Below are 20,792 nucleotides of genomic sequence, written 5' to 3'. Positions count from 1 at the left end.
AAGATCTTCGCCAAATCTTAAGATAAAGAGTTATGGCAGCTCGAGTATATTATCACATTACTTAATTCAATGAAACCATGTAGCTTAAGTGTATTGGTCCTAGCCTCATTAGCCATGACAAAATTTCGGCGTTATTCAGTTTGTTTGCCCCTCCAGAATTATGAACTAACTTTTATAAAAAATAATGAAGGTGTTTGAGGGAGTAGTGGTCCTTTTGAATTGTAAAAAATGAAGGAGCATACACGCTGACTACGTTATATGCAATATTGCACGGACAATTTTTATGGCAAAAAAGCAGACTTATGAAAAGACCAATGATGGACCCATAAGAAGACTTTAACTCGACTTTGTCTGCAAACATTGTGTCGAGCTTAAGACCATCTCAAATATTGGGTCGAGCTAAAGTCCAGAATGTCTTAAAGTCCAGCTAAAATCTTTTCATAGCTCAATTGAGTCGTGTATGGTCTTTTAATAGTACATTTGGGTCGAGCATTGTCTTCTCATAAGTCTGTACCTAGACCTTGGAAATCCCTCATTTCCTGATATTTAAAATTCAAAGAAATTTAACTTTCTTTGCCTCTGTAGTTTTCTGTGGATCAGGCGTTTCAAAACAGCTTCATTCAATTTTTTTTGTCAGTCGTAATCAAATTTTTCAATCAAAACGATTATTTAAACGTTTCGCAAATCCAAGGCTGTGCTCTGCATACGAATGTTTTTTTGAAGAAATCGAAGGTCAAATGGTTTCCGGGATCAGTGAATGGAAACGTATACATGGGTTTGAGGTTCTTGCGAAGTTGGTTTGGTGTCGTCTTTGGATCGAATCTCGGAATAATTGCGAAGCTGGTGTTTGACTTGATTGGCGAGTAAAAGTGAATTTTGAGCCTTCCGACCCCAAATCCTAATTCCAGAATGATGTTGAGGTCCGTTTCGCAATCATAGCGAACCTGCAATTCAAATGTATGTTAAAACAATTCATCAGATGTCTCCATATTCCCTCTAATACCAGCCGTCCAACACTAACTCAGCCTATATTGATCGGATGCTTTCATGCCTTGGTTATTATCTATGATTTCTGATTGAAGTCTATAGCTTAGAGGCCGGTTTAAGAATTGACCGTGTTTGGTCAAAATAGGAGTTCCAAATAAGTGGTTGACTGTAAGTAGTGGATAAAACAAGGGATTCAACCACCAGTAAAATTTGACCCTTTCTCCTAACGCTAATCGCGCATGTCGAATCGGGCCATATTTTACTGTTTGTTGAATCCCTTGTTTTATCCACTACTATATATTAGCTCTAAATTCAATAAAAAATTAATTAAAATCAAAAATAAAAACAAAAAATCAAAAAATCAAAGCAAAATTTACATTTCACTCTTTAAGAGTGATTCACTCTTATTTGGGGTGATCCCCAGTAGAAAAGATCGCTCTTTTTCGCTCTTAAAGAGTGAATCCCTCTTTTTTGATATATTTTTTATTTTTTTTATACTTTTTATTTCAAATTATCTATACTTTTCAATAAATTTATATTTTCTTTTATTTTTTCTATACTTATTCCATTATTAATAAGAAATGATACAAAATTATAGTATTTACATGAACAACTATCAGTGAATCTGCTTCGCAGATCCTCTGTTTGGTTAATAACTAAAGGACTTAAAGCTCTAGGACTTTGCCAACTAGGATTAATTGTTTTATCCGCGAAGCGGTCACACCGATCAGTTATATTTCTACTCAATCCTCTAGTCAATTCTATATCTGGATGTTGTTTCTTTACATGAGCCCGTATCCCATCATATCTCACAACAGAAGTACAATATGGACAATTAACTTTAGCTGAAGTACAACTTCTACATGTATACTTACCCTCATTAAAATTATTTAGTGGTTTTACATAATTACACTTATTACAACATCTAGTTAATACTTCTGAGCTTGGGTTAAGGTTAGGGTTAGGGATAAGGTTAGGGTTAGGGTTGGGGATAAGGTTAGGGTTAGGGTTGGGGTTAGGATCTGAGTTAGTGTTATAGTCATAGATAGAACCAGAACCAGAACTAGAGCTAGAACTGGGGTTAGAACCAGAACCAGAACCAGAACTAGAACTAGAACTAGAACTAGGGTTAGAACTAGAGTTAGAATTAGGGTTAGTACTAGAACTAGGGTTAGAACTAGAATTAGAATTAGAATTAGAACTAGGGTTAGAACTAGAATTAGAACTAGAACTAGATTCATTTTTTTAAAGAACAACCCCATGGGGAAAAATCATTAGCACAAATACCACTTAATATTATATTACCACACATACATTTATCGGTTTTATCTTTACGAAATGATTCATAATGATATTTTAAAACAGCAATGTTTCCACATTTATAGTTACACTCTAAACATTGTAAAAGCATTTTTAATAGATAAAATTATCAGTGAACGAGCTTTGCTCGTGGTTCTCCAACGAACTTTGTTCGTGGTTTACCAAACTGCTCAACGGAGTTGTTTGGCAAATTCACAGATAATATTAGCTATGCTGTAGAATCGGTGTACAAACTTTGTGGATTAGTGAAACTGCTTCGCAGATAATATTTAGCCATGATTTCAATTAAATCTTTAGTATTATCTTTAGATGTGATACACTCTGCTAAATATTTATTTCCTAAAGTATTGAGTGTATTAGTTTTACATCTCTTATCTAAATTCAAATCAAGGTCTAATTCTTTTTTATCTTTAACAAAATTTATAATCTCTTCTCTAAATTCTTCATTATTTATATATAGTTTGTTTAAAAACTTTCCCCCCTTTCTATTCAAAATTCCCATCTCTTCATTGACGAAGTCACAGTTACACTGATCAATATACGAACAAAGTTCGTGGTTTACCAAACTGCTTCCCTGATCAGTATAACTGCTTCGTGTTTCACCTTCCAACTCTTCTCCATATCCAACATTAACTAATGTATTTACTCTACTCAACATTGTGCTTGCTCCCATTGCTACACTCCCAGCATTTCTTGACACTGAATTAGGATAAAAACAATTAAATATAAATAAACCTGTGCCTATAATTCCACCAATATTTGATAAAATTTTCATACCCTTTCCCTTAATCTTTTCTTTTGTTAAAACATCATTTTGAATTTTAATATTATTTAAAGTAAGAAATTTATTAAAATAAAACTGATAATTATCATGATTAATAACATTTCTATCTGATGCATTAATCATTAGTGGTTTCATATATGCTATAAGTTTATTTATATCTTCTCTTTCTAAATCATCTTTTAAACTAAGAGCTTTTAAATCAAGGAAACCAACTCTTGAATCATATATCATTGTTCTATTACTACTAATAATAATAAAAGTATTTTCCTTTTTATTATATTTAATTATACCATAACGAAATTCATCTGACATTCCATCTGTACAATTATAATAGTTAGTATTTAATTCACTATTTATTTTATTGAAGTCATTTTCACATTTATATATCTCATTAAAGTTTTTAAATAGGTCAGGTCCATTATAAGTTGTTAAATAAATAGTATCACAACTCATTCTTGCTGTATTAATTATTTGAGCTGGTTTATGACACATTACAATCATTTGAATATTATAATGTCTACCTTCAGTGAAATAATAACCTATATCCTTATTTAACCTATCACCCATATCATCAAGTACTATTACACAATTTTGAAATTTATGCATATTATTTTTTGTGATCATATTTATATCACATTTATTAAAGCCAGGATAAAACTTATTAGACTCAGGATCTATCCAGTCTCTGTCATCTTTGCAAACTATAACTATGGACCTTTGGTCTTGATCTTGAACTTGATCTTGATCTTGAACTTGATGTTGAACTTGATCTTGAACTTGATTTTGAACTTGATCTTGAACTTGATCTTGATCTTGAACTTGATGTTGAACTTGATCGTGAACTTGATCTTGAACTTGATCTTGAACTTGATCTTGAACTTGATCTTGATCTTGGACTTGATGTTGAACTTGATCTTGAACTTGATCATGGTCTAAGTATAACTTTAAGTATTGTCTAATAAAATATGTTTTACCCGTTCCAGTTCCACCATAAACAATAGTATATGGTGGTGACTTTTCATATTCAAATCTAACTAGACTCCTATTCATAAATCCACCAAAGCTTTCTTCTAGTTTTGTATACTTACTTGGTCTTGAATCATATATTATATAACAAATTCCAATAATAATAATAAAAACAAAAACTTCACTACCTGTTTCCATTTTTATATAATAAATATAGATTTGATTTAGATTTAGATTTAGACTTAGACTTAGATTTAATAAATTTATTATATAAAATGCTCATCCTAACTTTTGGGGAATTCAATAATAAATTTAATATTGATAATAATGCTATGAGTGATATCAGAATAAAAGATATAGGTAAAGATATAAGTCTAACACCAATTGAAATTTTAATGAGAGATCAAACTCCAGATAGTATCAGGGATCCTAACTTCAACATTATTGTAAATCTACATCCAACTGAAGGTATACATTGGGTTTTAGTTATAAGAAGAGAAGGTGGTCCAACATATTGCTTTGATAGTTTTGGTGTAGAAACTCAACCTTTATTTTTAGAAGAATATGTTGATCTAGGCTCTAATGAGAAAAAACAACAATATGATGAATTTATTGTGGGGCTTATTGTTTATACATGATCTATCTTTTTGATAGAGGATTTAGAATTAAAAGTGCTTTGAGTATTCTAGTTAATCAATGTAAAGTTCCAGGAATATATAATAAGTGTTTTTGTTTGAATTGTAGTAGAGGTGATGTTAACGATAATGTTAATGTTAATGATAATGATAACGATCTACGAAGTAGCTTTGCTAATAATGTTAATGATAATGATAACGTTAATTTTAGTGATAATGATAATGATCTACGAAGTATTTTTGCTAATAATGATAGTGATATTGTCATTGATTAAGATCTACGAAGTAGCTTTGCTAATAATGATAATGTTAATGATAATGATAATGATAATGATAATGTTAATGATAATGATCTACGAAGTAGCTTTGCTAATAAAGATAATGATAATGATAGAGATAATTTTATATATCAGGGAACCTGCTTCGCAGATCTATTTGTTGAAAAATATCAAAGGGGTAAATCTAATAGGAATAGCAATAGTAATAGCATTAGTAATAGTCCTACTAATAATATCCGTGAAGCGATTTCACCGACATCTGTAAACATAAATGATGATCTATATTCATGTCTAAATGATGATGATATAGTTACTGAAGCCGCATTCCCAGATAACTTTAGATGTATAATATCCTAGTGAATGTGGTAAGACATTCTTATTAAAAAAAACTAGTTCTAGCTAGTATATACTTTGATATGCTATACATCATTGGACCTACTGGTGATCAGTACCATGGTATAGAAAGAATAAACCCAAAGCAGATGTTGAGTTTATTAAAGATATAAAAGATTTACCATCTCCTGATAAACTACCCAAAGACTTAAAGAAACTAATGATATTTGATGATGTTAGAGCCAAAGAACCAGTTATTATTGAATACTTTTGTAGAGGTAGTCATAATAACTGTAATATGATATATCTTGATCAAAACCTGTTCTCTCTGGATAGGCAGTGTGTTAGAGAGAACTGTAATCTATTTATTTTATTTGAACAGAGAGGTAAAGTCTTAGCATCGATATATCAAAATTTCTTTAATAATGTTGAACTTAGATATAATGATTTTGCTAATATATTTAATAAGGTATGGAAAGAGCCTTATAATTATATTGTCATTGATATAACTAAAAATAAAAATATTAATGGTAAACTAAGAATTAATTGGGATCGGAGAGTTTTGTAGTTTAGTTTAAGTATCAGGGAACCTGCTTTGCAGATAAGTCTAAGTCTACGTACAAGTATAAGTCTAAATCAAATGTAAAGAAAAACTTAATACATCGCCATTAAAGTCTATAAGTCTTCCATGCTCATCTTTAATATGAAATTCAATATATTCTATTCTATCTTTAGTTACATTTTGATATAAGATATTAGTTGGTATAATATTTATCAAGTAACCTGGTGGTTCAGTTAGATTAAAAGTATATAGTATGTCTTTATCTTTACCATTATCTTTAGCTCCAGATATCACATTACTATAAATGTTAATAGTACTAAAACCCATAATATCAAAAATTTTCTGAGATTTATATCTACTTTTTTTTATAAATTATTTTTCTAAATCCTAGTAATGAGGCTAGTGAGTTTTCCATATCAAAGCTGAGTGCTCCTTGTTTTATTTCCATTAAACATTTCATCGTATTCTCATCGGGTTCTTTTATAACATTACCATCAGTTTCTTCTTTTATTAATTCTGCTATATCAGTTAACTCATATGCTCCCGGTGTAATAGTTGAATATAGCAATGGGATTCCTTTATAATTATGATTAAGTATAGATGTAATGTTTGGTCTTGAGGTAGAGATAGGGTTAAGGTTAGGGTCAGAGCTAAAAGCCCGAGGTAAAGCTTCATCATCTTCTATAACAGTACTAGCATATAAGAATTGATTGTTTCTCCTATTCACATTAAACACCGAATTATAAACAGATAATCTAATTAAACCTAATTTTGTTGTATTAAGTATAGGTTCACTAAAGTTAAACTTTTCTGTTGGTTTTATCTTTCTGAAGTTAAGTGTATGCTCTTCTTTAGTTTTAGTTAAAGCTTCATGTATCTTTTGTAGTTCATATAATATCAAGTTGTCTGTCATTTTTTATCTAATAAAAATGGATTTTAATTTGGATACAACTTATAGTTATAATAATGATATACACAAAAGTAAGATTATAAAATATAAACCTAATAATCTGGCAACAATGAATGCGGTTAATACTAGCATTAATATCATACTCAATAGAGAAGAGAATCACTTAAATTTGCGTGACTCATATCTAGAGATAGAGTTTGTTGTATCAGATGATGCTGGTGGTGTATTTGCTAATGATGCTAATGTTAGATTAGTTAATTATGGTATGATGGCATTGTTTAGTTCAATTAAGCTTTAAACTAGTGGTGGTAAGACTATTGAATATATATAGATCATTGTCATCCTAATCTATTGATGTATAAGTTATTAACTAGTACTGGTGATGAATATGAGAGTGGTTTTGTTAGAAATCAGGGCAATAGAGATAGTCAACTTAAAGGTGACCATATTGCTGCACAACGAGGACATATGTATATGCTGGTTAAGATGAGTGATCTATTTGGTTTCGTAAATGATTTAGAAAAGATTATATATGGTTTAGGATTTAAACTATTATTAATAAGAAATAATAATGATAGAGCTCTATATAGAGTTAATGCTAATCCTGGTGCAGTTGCCAATGATGGTAATATAGAAATTAGAGATATATCATGGTGTGTACCTAGTATTGATCCTAGTAATGATAATAGAATTATTGTACAAACGGGTTTAAGTAAAAAGAATAATGTAGACTTTAGTTATTATGAAAGAAAGACATTTTATAAGAATGTGCCAAATGCTACTAACTTCTTGTTTGATCTTGGTATGGAAAGTGGTATGGAAAGACCCCAATATATAATTGTTGGTTTTGAAAATAATAATGTTAATGAACAAACTCATGATGCAAGTACATTTGATGTAATGAATGTTACTGAATGTTATTGTAAGATTGGTAGTGAGTTTTATCCCGAGGTTAGAATGAATATTAATTATGATATTGTCATTGATAAAGATCTATGAAGTAGCTTTGCTAATAATGATAAAGTTAATGATAATGATAATGATAATGATAATGATAATGATAATGATAATGATAATGTTAATGATAATGATCTACGAAGTAGTTTTGCTAATAATGATAATGATAATGATAGAGATAATTTTATATATCAGGGAACCTGCTTCGCAGATCTATTTGATGAAAAATATCAAAGGGGTAAATCTAATAGGAATAGCAATAGTAATAGCATTAGTAATAGTCCTACTAATAATATCCGTGAAGCGGTTTCACCGACATCTGTAAACATAAATGATGATCTATATTCATGTCTAAATGATGATGATATAGTTACTGAAGCCGCATTCCCAGATAACTTTAGATGTATAATATCTGGTCCTAGTGAATGTGGTAAGACATTCTTATTAAAAAAACTAGTTCTAGCTAGTATATACTTTGATAAGCTATACATCATTGGACCTACTGGTGATCAGTACCATGGTATAGAAAGAATAAACCCAAAAGCAGATGTTGAGTTTAGAAAAAGATATAAAAGATTTACCATCTCCTGATAAACTACCCAAAGACTTAAAGAAACTAATGATATTTGATGATGTTAGAGCCAAAGAACCAGTTATTATTGAATACTTTTGTAGAGGTAGTCATAATAACTGTAATTTGATATATCTTGATCAAAACCTGTTCTCTCTGGATAGGCAGTGTGTTAGAGAGAACTGTAATCTATTTATTTTATTTGAACAGAGAGGTAAAGTCTTAGCATCGATATATCAAAATTTCTTTTATAATGTTGAACTTAGATATAATGATTTTGCTAATATATGTAATAAGGTATGGAAAGAGCCTTATAATTATGTTGTCATTGATATAACTAAAAGTAAAAATATTAATGGTAAACTAAGAATTAATTGGGTTCGGAGAGTTTTGTAGTTTAGTTTAAGTATCAGGAAACCTGCTTCGCAGATAAGTCTAAGTCTAAGTACAAGTATAAGTCTAAATCAAATGTAAAGTAAAACTTAATACATCGCCATTAAAGTCTATAAGTCTTCCATGCTCATCTTTAATATGAAATCAAATATATTCTATTCTATCTTTAGTTACATTTTGATATAAGATATTAGTTGGTATAATATTTATCAAGTAACCTGGTGGTTCAGTTAGATTAAAAGTATATAGTATGTCTGTATCTTTACCATTATCTTTAGCTCCAGATATCACATTACAATGAATGTTAATAGTACTAAAACCCATAATATCAATAATTTTCTGAGATTTATATCTACTTTTTTTATAAATTATTTTTCTAAATCCTAGTAATGAGGCTAGTGAGTTTTCCATATCAAAGCTGAGTGCTCCTTGTTTTATTTCCATTAAACATTTCATCGTATTTTTATCGGGTTCTTTTATAACATTACCATCAGTTTCTTCTTTTATTAATTCTGCTATATCAGTTAACTCATATGCTCCCGGTGTAATAGTTGAATATAGCAATGGGATTCCTTTATAATTATGATTAAGTATAGATGTAATGTTTGGTCTTGAGGTAGAGATAGGGTTAAGGTTAGGGTCAGAGCTAAGAGCCCGAGGTAAAGCTTCATCATCTTCTATAACAGTACTAGCATATAAGAATTGATTGTTTCTCCTATTCACATTAAACACCGAATTATAAACAGATAATCTAATTAAACCTAATTTTGTTGTATTAAGTATAGGTTCACTAAAGTTAAACTTTTCTGTTGGTTTTATCATTCTAAAATTAAGTGTATGCTCTTCTTTAGTTTTAGTTAAAGCTTCATGTATCTTTTGTAGTTCATATAATATCAAGTTGTCTGTCATTTTTTATCTAATAAAAATGGATTTTAATTTGGATACAACTTATAGTTATAATAATGATATACACAAAAGTAAGATTATAAAATATAAACCTAATAATCTGGCAACAATGAATACGGTTAATACTAGCATTAATATCATACTCAATAGAGAAGAGAATCACTTAAATTTGCGTGATTCATATCTAGAGATAGTTTGTTGTATCAGATGATGCTGGTGGTGTATTTGCTAATGATGCTAATGTTAGATTAGTTATTTATGGTATGATGGCACTGTTTAGTTCAATTAAGCTTTAAACTAGTGGTGGTAAGACTATTGAATATATAGATCATTGTCATCCTAATCTATTGATGTATAAGTTATTAACTAGTACTGGTGATGAATATGAGAGTGGTTTTGTTAGAAATCAGAGCAATAGAGATAGTCAACTTAAAGGTGACCATATTGCTGCACAACGAGGACATATGTATATGATGGTTAAGATGAGTGATCTATTTGGTTTCGTAAATGATTTAGAAAAGATTATATATGGCTTAGGATTTAAACTATTATTAAAAAGAAATAATAATGATAGAGCTCTATATAGAGTTAATGCTAATCCTGGTGCAGTTGCCAATGATGGTAATATAGAAATTAGAGATATATCATGGTGTGTACCTAGTATTGATCCTAGTAATGATAATAGAAGTATTGTACAAACGGGTTTAAGTAAAAAGAATAATGTAGACTTTAGTTATTATGAAAGAAAGACATTTTTTATAAGAATGTGCCCAATGCTACTAACTTCTTGTTTGATCTTGGTATGGAAAGTGGTATGGAAAGACCCCAGTGTATAATTGTTGGTTTTGAAAATAATAATGTTAATGAACAAACTCATGATGCAAGTACATTTGATGTAATGAATGTTACTGAATGTTATTGTAAGATTGGTAGTGAGTTTTATCCCGAGGATAGAATGAATATTAATTATGGAACCAATAATTATAATGAAGCTTTTAAAGAGATTGTTAGCTTTAATAACTATTATAATGGGCTACCACATAATATAAAACCATATATAAATCATAGAACATTCAAAAGTAATTATAGAATACATGTATTCGATACTAGATATCAAAGGGATCATATAGGTCCACAACCAATACAACTTAATTTTAAATTTAGTGCTGCAGTTGCAGATGTTATATGTCATGCATTAGTATTAACTAGAAAGGTTATTAGTATTAATAGTGATGGTAATAAGATGGTTGATATAATATCATAGATATAATTTAAGTCATAGATATAATTTAAGTCATAGATATAATTTAAGTCATAGATATAACTCTAGCGATAATTATAATTTTAGATATAACTCTAGCGATAATTATAATTTTAGATATAACTCTAGCGATAATTTATAATTATAGTATAACATAGTTATTGTTATAATTATATACATAACTATATACTTATACTTATACTTATAGCTAGTCAGCTCTAATTGTTACTCTTGTTAATACCTAACTATTTCTTATTAGTATTAACAAAACCTTTAGCATAAAAAATGTCTAATTTCTTTTTATTTTCTAGAGCCAAGCCTCTAGCTTCAAGCTTAATCTTAGCCTTGGGCCTAACCTTAGGCTTGGGTTTAATAACAACAAAAGGATTATACTTTTTAACTTCCATTATTTTTTATATAAAGAAATGAGTCTTTTAAATAAGTTTAAAACTAATTCATATTGTGTTGGAGGTAGACATTATAGTGGTACTGTTAATATAAGAGGCGCTATTACTTCAAAAGGTACTAAAATGTTAAAAGGTAATTGTGTTTTATGTAGAAGGAATAAATCAATGACAGTATCTGATGCAACAATAGAAGCAGAAGCACTTAAAGATTTCTTTAAAAGTGTTGGTAAAGCTACGGTTAATTTTGGAAAGAAAGTTGCTAATAATCCAGTAACATCATTAGAAATAGCAAGTAAACTAGGAAGTGCAGCTGCATCTAGAAACCCTAAAGCAGCTCTAGCGGCTATACCTGATTTAATTAATTTTGCAACTACTGGTGAAGGTATAAAAGTAGTACAAAAAGGAAAAGGGTTATACTTAGGTACAAAGAAAAGATAATTATTTGATTATAATTATGATTATGATTATGATTATATCCATGATTATATCCATGATTATATTATGTTTATGATTATGATTATAGCTATGATTATGATTATATATTTATCGATCGGTGTAACCGCTTCGCGGATAAATATTAATACTAATATTATTGTTACTGAAAACATTTTTATTACTAAGCACTAATATCTTTAATCTAAAAAGATACTCAGCTTGTTTTTCTTGTTCTTCTTATAATCCTCATATAACTTAACAAATTCATTATACTCATCATTATCTATTTTATTATCATTCATTGATTTAGTATATAATTCATTAAATTTATCACTAAACTGTTTACTTAAAATATACATTTGTGAATACTTTATAATTTTTTTTCTAATTTTAGTATTAATTGTTTTTGATAATGAACCACAAACAGTTGCTGTAGCAAAGCTGTTGGTATAGAATAAGCTAATCCTATACCTTTTAATGAAACTGATGTTGTTGTTGCAGTTGTTGCTATTGATGATAATACTATTTCTGTTATCTCAGCTATGTTAATATAATTCTTATATCTACTTAACTTCTTATTATAGTTATTAGTTTCAGTTTCATAATAATTTCTAATATCTTTTTTAATGTTAATATTGTTGTTAAATTTATTAGTAGCTTGAATCTTTTCGTTTATATATTGTTCATTATTCCGTGAAGCGGTTTCGCCGATGGTTGACAAGTTGGGATATAATAATCTCTCACTCGGTGCTGTTGGATTGGTCATTGCTTTGCTTATTTTCATTAGTAAAAATTCTTTCTATTTCTTTCATTATATCTTCTTGATTAAAACTATAATGCATCTCAAGTCTGTCTTTCTCTTTATTATCAAGTAACTTACTTTGTACAAGTATAGCAATTATATATTGTACTATAACACCTCTAAGAGATTTATTGTATTCTTTCATTTCTCTCAGACCGTTAGTAAACATTTCATCTAAGTGTATGTTAGTTATATTCTGATTAAATTTATTATTATCAAATTCTTGCTTTAATTGATTATATTTGGAGATAGTATCTGCAGCAACTTTATTACAAAACTTAACAGTATTTCTGACTTCATTTGTTGATTCAATAAACTCAATAATTAGTTCTTCATCAACTTGTGTTTCATTTAGTTGTAATGTTTTAGTTGTAACTTTATCAAAGTCACCCTTTCTTAGCTCAGTTATGTTTCTACTTAAAATGTCTATTTTATTAGAAGAGGATAATAAGTTATTGTCACAATACTCTTTATTAACAACATCTTTTTCATCTCTATGAGGATGAACATTTGTAATTTTATAGGTATCCTTCATATCAATGTCATCATTATCTTCTAGGAATAACCCACGAGCCTTACTTACTGTTAAGTTGTTTCCATTCCCTATAAGACGTTTCGCTTGGTTAAATCTATTTCTTGTCATTATTTATATTAAGAAATATAATTAATGATCCAAAACCTTATTATTAGATTCAAAATCAAACTCGGATTTCAATAGTTCCTGTTCATAATATTTACCTCTTCATATTATTATCTCTCCATTAATATCTTCAATTTTATATGTTGGTGGATGTGTTTTTAGAACTTCATTCACTTTAAACAATTCTCTATTCCAATTAGAAGTGTAACCTTTAGAGAAGATATTACGTTTATCTGCATTTCTAACATAATCACCAACTTTAAATTTTGGTGTTGCTTTGGTAGAATTAATCTGCGAAGCAGTTTCACTGATATAGTATTTAACTTTATCAGGATTGTTAGAAGCGTCAACTGGTGTCATACTAATTGTTGAGTGAATGTTATTGTTATATGTTACAACAGCATCAATTAATATATTTACCCAATTACCATCACCGTTGATGAACATAGGTTTTTTTATTATGTGTAATAAAGTTCTATTGAATCTCTCTATGAATACAGCCTTTAAATCACTATAAGTAGAATATAGCTCTATCCCCGAAGCGGCTTTGCCGGTTCCATATTCTTTAAGTAAAGATTTAAATGTGTTATTGTAAAACTCACTACCTCTATCTACCCATAACATTTCTGGTTTTCGTCCTTCTGATAGGATTGTTTTAAAACCATTAGTTATAAATAAACCAGATTTATTCTTTAATGGAATAGCCCATGCATATTTTGTGAATATATCTATAACTGTTAATTTAAACTTATAATTATTATTAAATTTACTTAGAGATGACTTATCAATTAAATCAGCTGACCATGTTTCATCTTTATATAGTGGTATTATTCTTTGTCTTTTAAACTTTGTTATTTGAGGACTGAATACTTCTTTAGCTAGTTGTTGTTGTTGTTTTTCTAACGTTTTATTTATGGACATAGTCATCTGCGAAGCAGGTTCCCTGATCAACGAAGTTGTGAGCTTGCTCATGGACGTAGTCATGGTTTCACCATAATTAAAAACAAAATTATCCAGTTGGTTTTGATTAAAAATATTCATAGATAATAGTTGCTTAGATATATCTAGCATTTCATCATATAACCCATCATGACCAGCTTTTGTTTCTAGTATTAATAATTCTAGTCTTTCTACTAAATTATTTGGGTTGCCATTTAATCCCCTGCCAAATATATCATCTCTTACCTCCATTATACGTTTTATTGTTCTATATCTAGCGCTTTTCTTATCCCCTTTTCCTAAATCATATCTAATATCCTTTAAAAACCTTTTAATTTTGTTTTCATCTTCCTCAACCTTATCATCATATGTTACATTTGTTTTTGTAAGAAAATCAGTAAATCCTTCTGAAAACTCATATACATTATCCCTAACTAAAAATGCACCCTGCTCCAGAGTTATATCAACACCATTCATTTTATATCTACGAGTTCTAATTTTAATTGAGGATTAGTTTGAGCCCCCATGTCATGAAGAAGTTTGGCTGTTTTTGTATCAACATAAACTGGTGCTATATCTTGAGTTTGCTTTATGGTCCCCTTTAACGTTTCACCAATCTGCGAAGCAGTTTCACCCATCTTGGAAGCAGTTTCATTGAACTGGGAACCAGCTTGATCGATCTGCGAAGCAGTTTCACCAATCATCTTAGTTTGTTTGTCTAACTCTTGATTTTGCCAATCTATTGCTCTTAATGTTTGTTCACTTAATGCTAGATTCTGTTCATTGTTTGCGTTTATCTGCGAAGCAGTTCCACTGATAGTTTTGGTTAGAGGATCAAATAACTCTTCTATTTCACCATAATATTCTTGTTGTTTTAATTTATCTTCTAATCTATTTCTTCTGTTTTGCTTTTCTAGATTGTTTAATTCTATAAGTTTATCTAGTTTAGTCATTTTATAAGTATTGAAAAAATATAATGAGAGTAAAAAATGGATAATGAAAACAGCTTCTCTCTTAATCTAAAAAAATGTTTAGCTTGTAAAAGACGTTGTAATACTATAGATGAGTTTATTGATCATATTAAGGAACCAAATCATGATGATTTAATAATTTCAACTTATTCTAAATATGTAGATGGGGCTGGGAAGATAATAAAATTTCTAGAATATAATAAAAATATAATAGCTGGAGCTACACTACATAAGAATACAATCTTGGGAGACACTATGGAAAAATATATGGCTCAGATAATGATTTATAATATACTAACTACCAACCATATGGATGTAATGAATGAAATAGGTCTATAATTATTTGTTATAAAAATTAGCAAAGCTCGTTATATAATATAATAGCAACTTCAATTAAATTTCTATCATCATTAATGGTTAGTTCTAGATTATTATTAACCAGTAGGTCTATGTCTCCATCTAATGATTCGCTGGGCGGATCATTTTTATTAAATCTCTTTTGAATAGATATAGATTCTCATCATGAGGATAGCTTTTAATATTATTTACATAAAATCTTTTATCATCAAATGTGTTTAGACTTATCTTACTTGTTTTTGTTGTTGTCATGTTATCACCAACTTTTTGTATTCTACATTCATATACTGTTCTCTGTGTATTACTCATTAATGCATCATAATAATCTACGTGCCTAGCTTTATTATGCTTCTTTATTCCTTTTTCTTTAGTGTTTTTAGGATAATTTTTGAAGCTATATGTTTTGGGGGACAATGCTATAAATTCCTCAATAATCCTACTCCCCAGCTCGTGCTTAAACTTGCCGGGAACTTTATTATTAGTTTTTGTAGTTATGTCTAGATTACTTAAGGCTATATGCTCATCACTAACTTTACCTTCACTATAACTTAATACGAAACTGTCCGTATCCATATAGTGAAGTGTTAGATCTTTGAGGGATGGTTGTAGACTATTATAGAATACATCATACATGTGTAATTTACCTAATTCTAAGATAGTAACACCTACATATACTGGAGAATCATATTCTATTTTTTTCTTTATATATTCTATTTAGCTATAATCCCTATATCTAGTTATATTCTTAAAGGTTGGTTTACTTACACTTTTCATTATCTTTTCTTCATCATGCAAGAACTTGCTTTGAAAGAAGTGTAGAAGATTCATGCACATTCTTCCATATAGTGAGTTGTTCATTAGTTTCCTTAAATCTTTTTCTGCTTCAGTTTTAGCTGTTGCTCTTTTATTAGTGTTGTTTTGGATATAATCTCTACATATGTAGTCTTGTTTAAATTTAATTACTCTATGTATTTTTGTTACTTTTACTCCCATCTTAACATAGAACTTTAACATCCTATAATGAACCATATATTCTGGTTTGTTGTTTTGGTCTAAGATTAATTTCTTTGATCGGTGTAACCGCTTCGCGGATCTTGCCTTGCCTCCATCTTTTTCTCTGTAATCTAATTCATTATCGTTTATATTTCTCTTATTAGGCATTATTGCTAACTGTTCTGTTCTCTCTTTACATTCATTAGTATAATCAATATCACAAACTATATAGTAACCATTGTCACTATCATCTGGAGTATTCAATATTACATCGAAGAACCCGCTTGGCTTGCCACGGACGAAGTCCGTTCGTGGATCTAGAGTAGTAGTAGTAGTAATAAACTCAAAATCCTTATAAGGTAACTTTTGCATCATTGCATAACCATATAGGTTGTTTGCGTCTATATACCATATATTTCTATTAATAACTTTATCATTAGTATCTGCGAAGCAGGTTCCCTGATTAATATTAGTATTAACACTAGTATTAGTATTAGTATTAGTATTGGTATTAGTATTAGTATTAGTATTAGTATTAGTATTAGTATTAGTATTAGTATTAGTATTAGTATTAGTATTAGTATTAGTATTAGTATTAGTATTAGTATTAGTATTAGTATTAGTATTAGTATTAGTATTAGTATTAGTATTAGTATTAGTATTAGTATTAGTATTAGTATTAGTATTAGTATTAGTATTAGTATTAGTATTAGTATTAGTATTAGTATTAGTATTAGTATTAGTATTAGTATTAGTATTAGTATTAGTATTAGTATTAGTATTAGTATTAGTATTAGTATTAGTATTAGTATTAGTATTAGTATTAGTATTAGTATTAGTATTAGTATTAGTATTAGTATTAGTATTAGTATTAGTATTAGTATTAGTATTAGTATTAGTATTAGTATTAGTATTAGTATTAGTATTAGTATTAGTATTAGTATTAGTATTAGTATTAGTATTAGTATTAGTATTAATATTAATATTAGTATTAGTATTAGTATTAGTATTAGTATTATCATTAGTATTAGCATTAGTATTAGTATTACTATCTGCGAAGCAGGTTCCCTGATTATTTATATATCTATCACCCATTATTCCGCATATACTACCTCGCAATGCTCCAACAAAATTTTCTAGCATTTGTTTATCTTGTAATGTATCTAATGTTACACCGCTTGACATTAACCAACTATCAAAACTATAACCCGGGAGACTAACGTAATGTAGTGGATTGAGCTTGAATTCTTTCATACTTAGTTTATCATATTCCTTCATGCAATAGTATAATATTTCCACATCATTCTGTAAAAACTCTATAGTTAGATCTTTACCAGTTTTATGACTGTTTTCATTATTAAAGTTATCTACTTCTTCTTGTGTTGGTAATTTATTATGTAGAGAGGATTTAAAGTCTTCTATTTTTAGATTACCTATAGCTTCTTGGTAGGTAGCTTTGCTACTATACGACTCTAAACCAAAGTATTCATATGGATATAATGTTTTAGTTTTACATCCGTATATCTTTGCCATTTGATCTAGAGGCATAGCTAAGAAGTTATAACTGTCTAAGAATTTGAGACAACCAACGCTAAACATCTTAGAATTACCAGCAGCTAGTGGTATGTTATCTACTTTTCTTTTACCATTATTTTGTTTAAAGAGTTCACTGTATAGTAGGTTGAAGTCATAGCCAGAGCCATTATGGAATATTACTGGAATGAAGTTTTGTTGTTTGTATCTTAGATTACATATTTTACATGCTGGTCCTCTATATTTACCAGTTTCATGACAGTGATCTCTTACTTTATTAATACATGTTTTGCTGCAGATATGACAAGTGTTATTGGTTTCATGATATAATTTATCTTCTTCTGTGAATATCATCTTTTCATTGTGTTTGAAATTATTCTCAGTTTGTATTTCTAACAGATCTCTAGCAAATCTTTTGATGCAGCCTAGACCAAAGTAGTGTTTGAAGTTACCTTGCCAGGTGTAACCCACAGCTATTGGAATATGTTCAGCTATTACATATTTACAGTCATTAGTTGTGACATCGGTAATGCAACATTCTATATCGGCAGTTATAATATTTTTTATATTCTGACGTTTGTGTTCATTTATAAAAGTAATATGTTTTTTCTTAGGACAAACAATCTCTGGTTTGAATGAGTTGTTGCATTCGTGTTTATCATATTTAATGTGCGAGTTAAACCAATGGGTACACCTATCACAATAATAATATTTAATTTTGTTTTTATTTGGTCGTTCTAACAAGGTTTCTATATTCTTTATTAGGGCACAGTGTTCTATTTGACAATTACTCCAAACTAGTATTCTTACATCTTTTCTATCTTTATTAAAATCATCCACTTGTTTAAACAATTCTATTTTACCATTACCACAAGGTGTGTATATCCAAATATTAATATTATACAAGTTCTGTATTCTTATTATATAAGCAAAATCATCTTCATGTTGTTGTCTTGGTTCAATTAATTTATCTACATATTTACTTTCACGAGTTGCATGGTGTGGGGCGGGATGTAGCCAAGCAGTTATAGTTAGTTGTAAGCAATTGTATTTATAACTACGTATATTTAATATCGATTTAGAGTTTTTGAGATCTGGAGGTAAATCTATATAACTACCAATAGATGCTTTAGTTGGTTCAATGTTTAACTGAATACTTCTTATTCCAAGAAACTCAAAACCTTTATATGTTTCCTTTTCGAATTGTAGCCACCGATTAAAGTCACCATATTCATATATTGCATTATTATTAATATAATCAGTATTGAAAAATATTTTAGTGGTTTTAACTTCTTCTTTGGTTCTCTTCTTATAATCACATTCAGCCGTGATCTTATATTTAAAACTCTTAACTTTACAAATCTGGTAACAGTTTTTAATTTCTTCTAAAGAGTAATTAGTTGCTTCATCTATATCTTCAATGTAATTCCCACCTTTATCAGTAATATAAAATTCTCTCATGTTCCGACTTGAGTTTATATCGAAGTCTTCTGTGTTTTCTAGATACATGCGATTGTGACTATATGAATGAGTAGTTAGAGCTACTTTACTTCTAAATTCTTCATGACATTCTTTACATTCATACTTAATTCTGGTGTAGATATCCTCTTCAGTTTTAGTTTTAGGTTTGGTGGCTGGTTTAGTTTTAATAATATAATCATCTTCATTCAAATTATACACCCTCTCCGAGATTTCCTCTTCTTCAGACTCAAACATTTTCTCCAATAGTTCCTTATGTTTGAGATCGTATGATTGATGCCTGTATAAAGCCTTCTTTGATTCAAAGGATAGATTACAGACATCGCAGAAGTTTATGACACTAGTATTAGTTGATTGAGACATGATGTATTTTTTTAGGGAAATAATCAAAAAATAACTTTTCGAAAAATGAAAATGAAATGCGATAAGTGTATAAATAAACCTTGGAAAGAATGTTGTAATAATTGTAAAGAATTAGAATATTCTTGTTATGTATGTAAAAATATGGTTAAGGTTAAACATTATATAGAACATTTGGGATATCATTATTATGATCCTGATCAATATCTAACATGTAGTATGTGTAACGCTTATAAACATACATCATTATATAGATTTAGAAATAGGAAATGTAGACTATGTATTTATCTTCATAGATATAGATATGGTCACACTAGAAATCAATTCAGAGAGCATGTTTATAAGTATAATATTCAAGAAGACATAGAAAAAACACTAACCACTGTGTTTCCACCGATCACAGTGTTTTTGACTGTATGCCCATCACAGTGTGTCCCATATACAGTCTCACAGCAGGGATCATCCTTTTTAAGAACTGTGAATTTGGTTTTTTTTAATCTCACTTAGTTTTATAGTATTTCATCAGAGTCGGGGGACGTTCACTGGAGTCAGTGAGGAAGGAACCCCAAACCTTCCGTTTGCCAAAGCAACTTAACTAGACTCGATGATTTAACCACTACACCAAGTGAGACAGAAAGTTTTATTTTTAAATTGATTAAATATTGATTAGGGGATATATGAAAATTTTTATTATTTTAATATTTCTTTCAATTTTTGTTCAAGTTTTTTCGCAAGTTGGTTTTACGTGCGTTTTACACGGTCTCATCTGCGAAGCAGTTTCACTGATTTGTTTTATACTAGTATCTGGGGACGTCCACCGGAGTCGGCGGGGATAGAACCCAAACTTTCGGTGAACCGCTTCACGGATCCGTCTGATAACAGTTAATTACCAGCTTAACTCTGTACTAGTGGCTTGCACTAAGTGAGACAAGAAATGATAGATTTAAAATATAAAAGAAGTGAATATAGAGCTAATATATAGTAGTGGATAAAACAAGGGATTCAACAAACAG

At 29.2% G+C, this 20,792-nt stretch overlaps 1 protein-coding gene across 1 annotated transcript in view; it reads right to left on the bottom strand.

Annotated features, from left to right (window-relative positions):
- Positions 1-615: 615 nt before the first annotated feature.
- The window catches only part of LOC142336935 (uncharacterized), a 50,063-nt gene continuing 29,886 nt past the window's right edge, over positions 616-20,792 (bottom strand). The window contains exon 5 of the mRNA XM_075385924.1: positions 616-944. Within this exon, the coding sequence (XP_075242039.1) occupies positions 666-944 (279 nt within the window). The 3' untranslated portion in view covers positions 616-665. The remainder of the gene's footprint in view (positions 945-20,792) is intronic.

The sequence above is a fragment of the Convolutriloba macropyga genome, chromosome 3, assembly GCF_964194025.1.
Source record: "Convolutriloba macropyga chromosome 3, txConMacr16.3, whole genome shotgun sequence".
NCBI classification, from domain to species: Eukaryota; Metazoa; Xenacoelomorpha; order Acoela; family Convolutidae; genus Convolutriloba; species Convolutriloba macropyga.
This window is presented reverse-complemented; position numbering and strand designations above follow the sequence as displayed.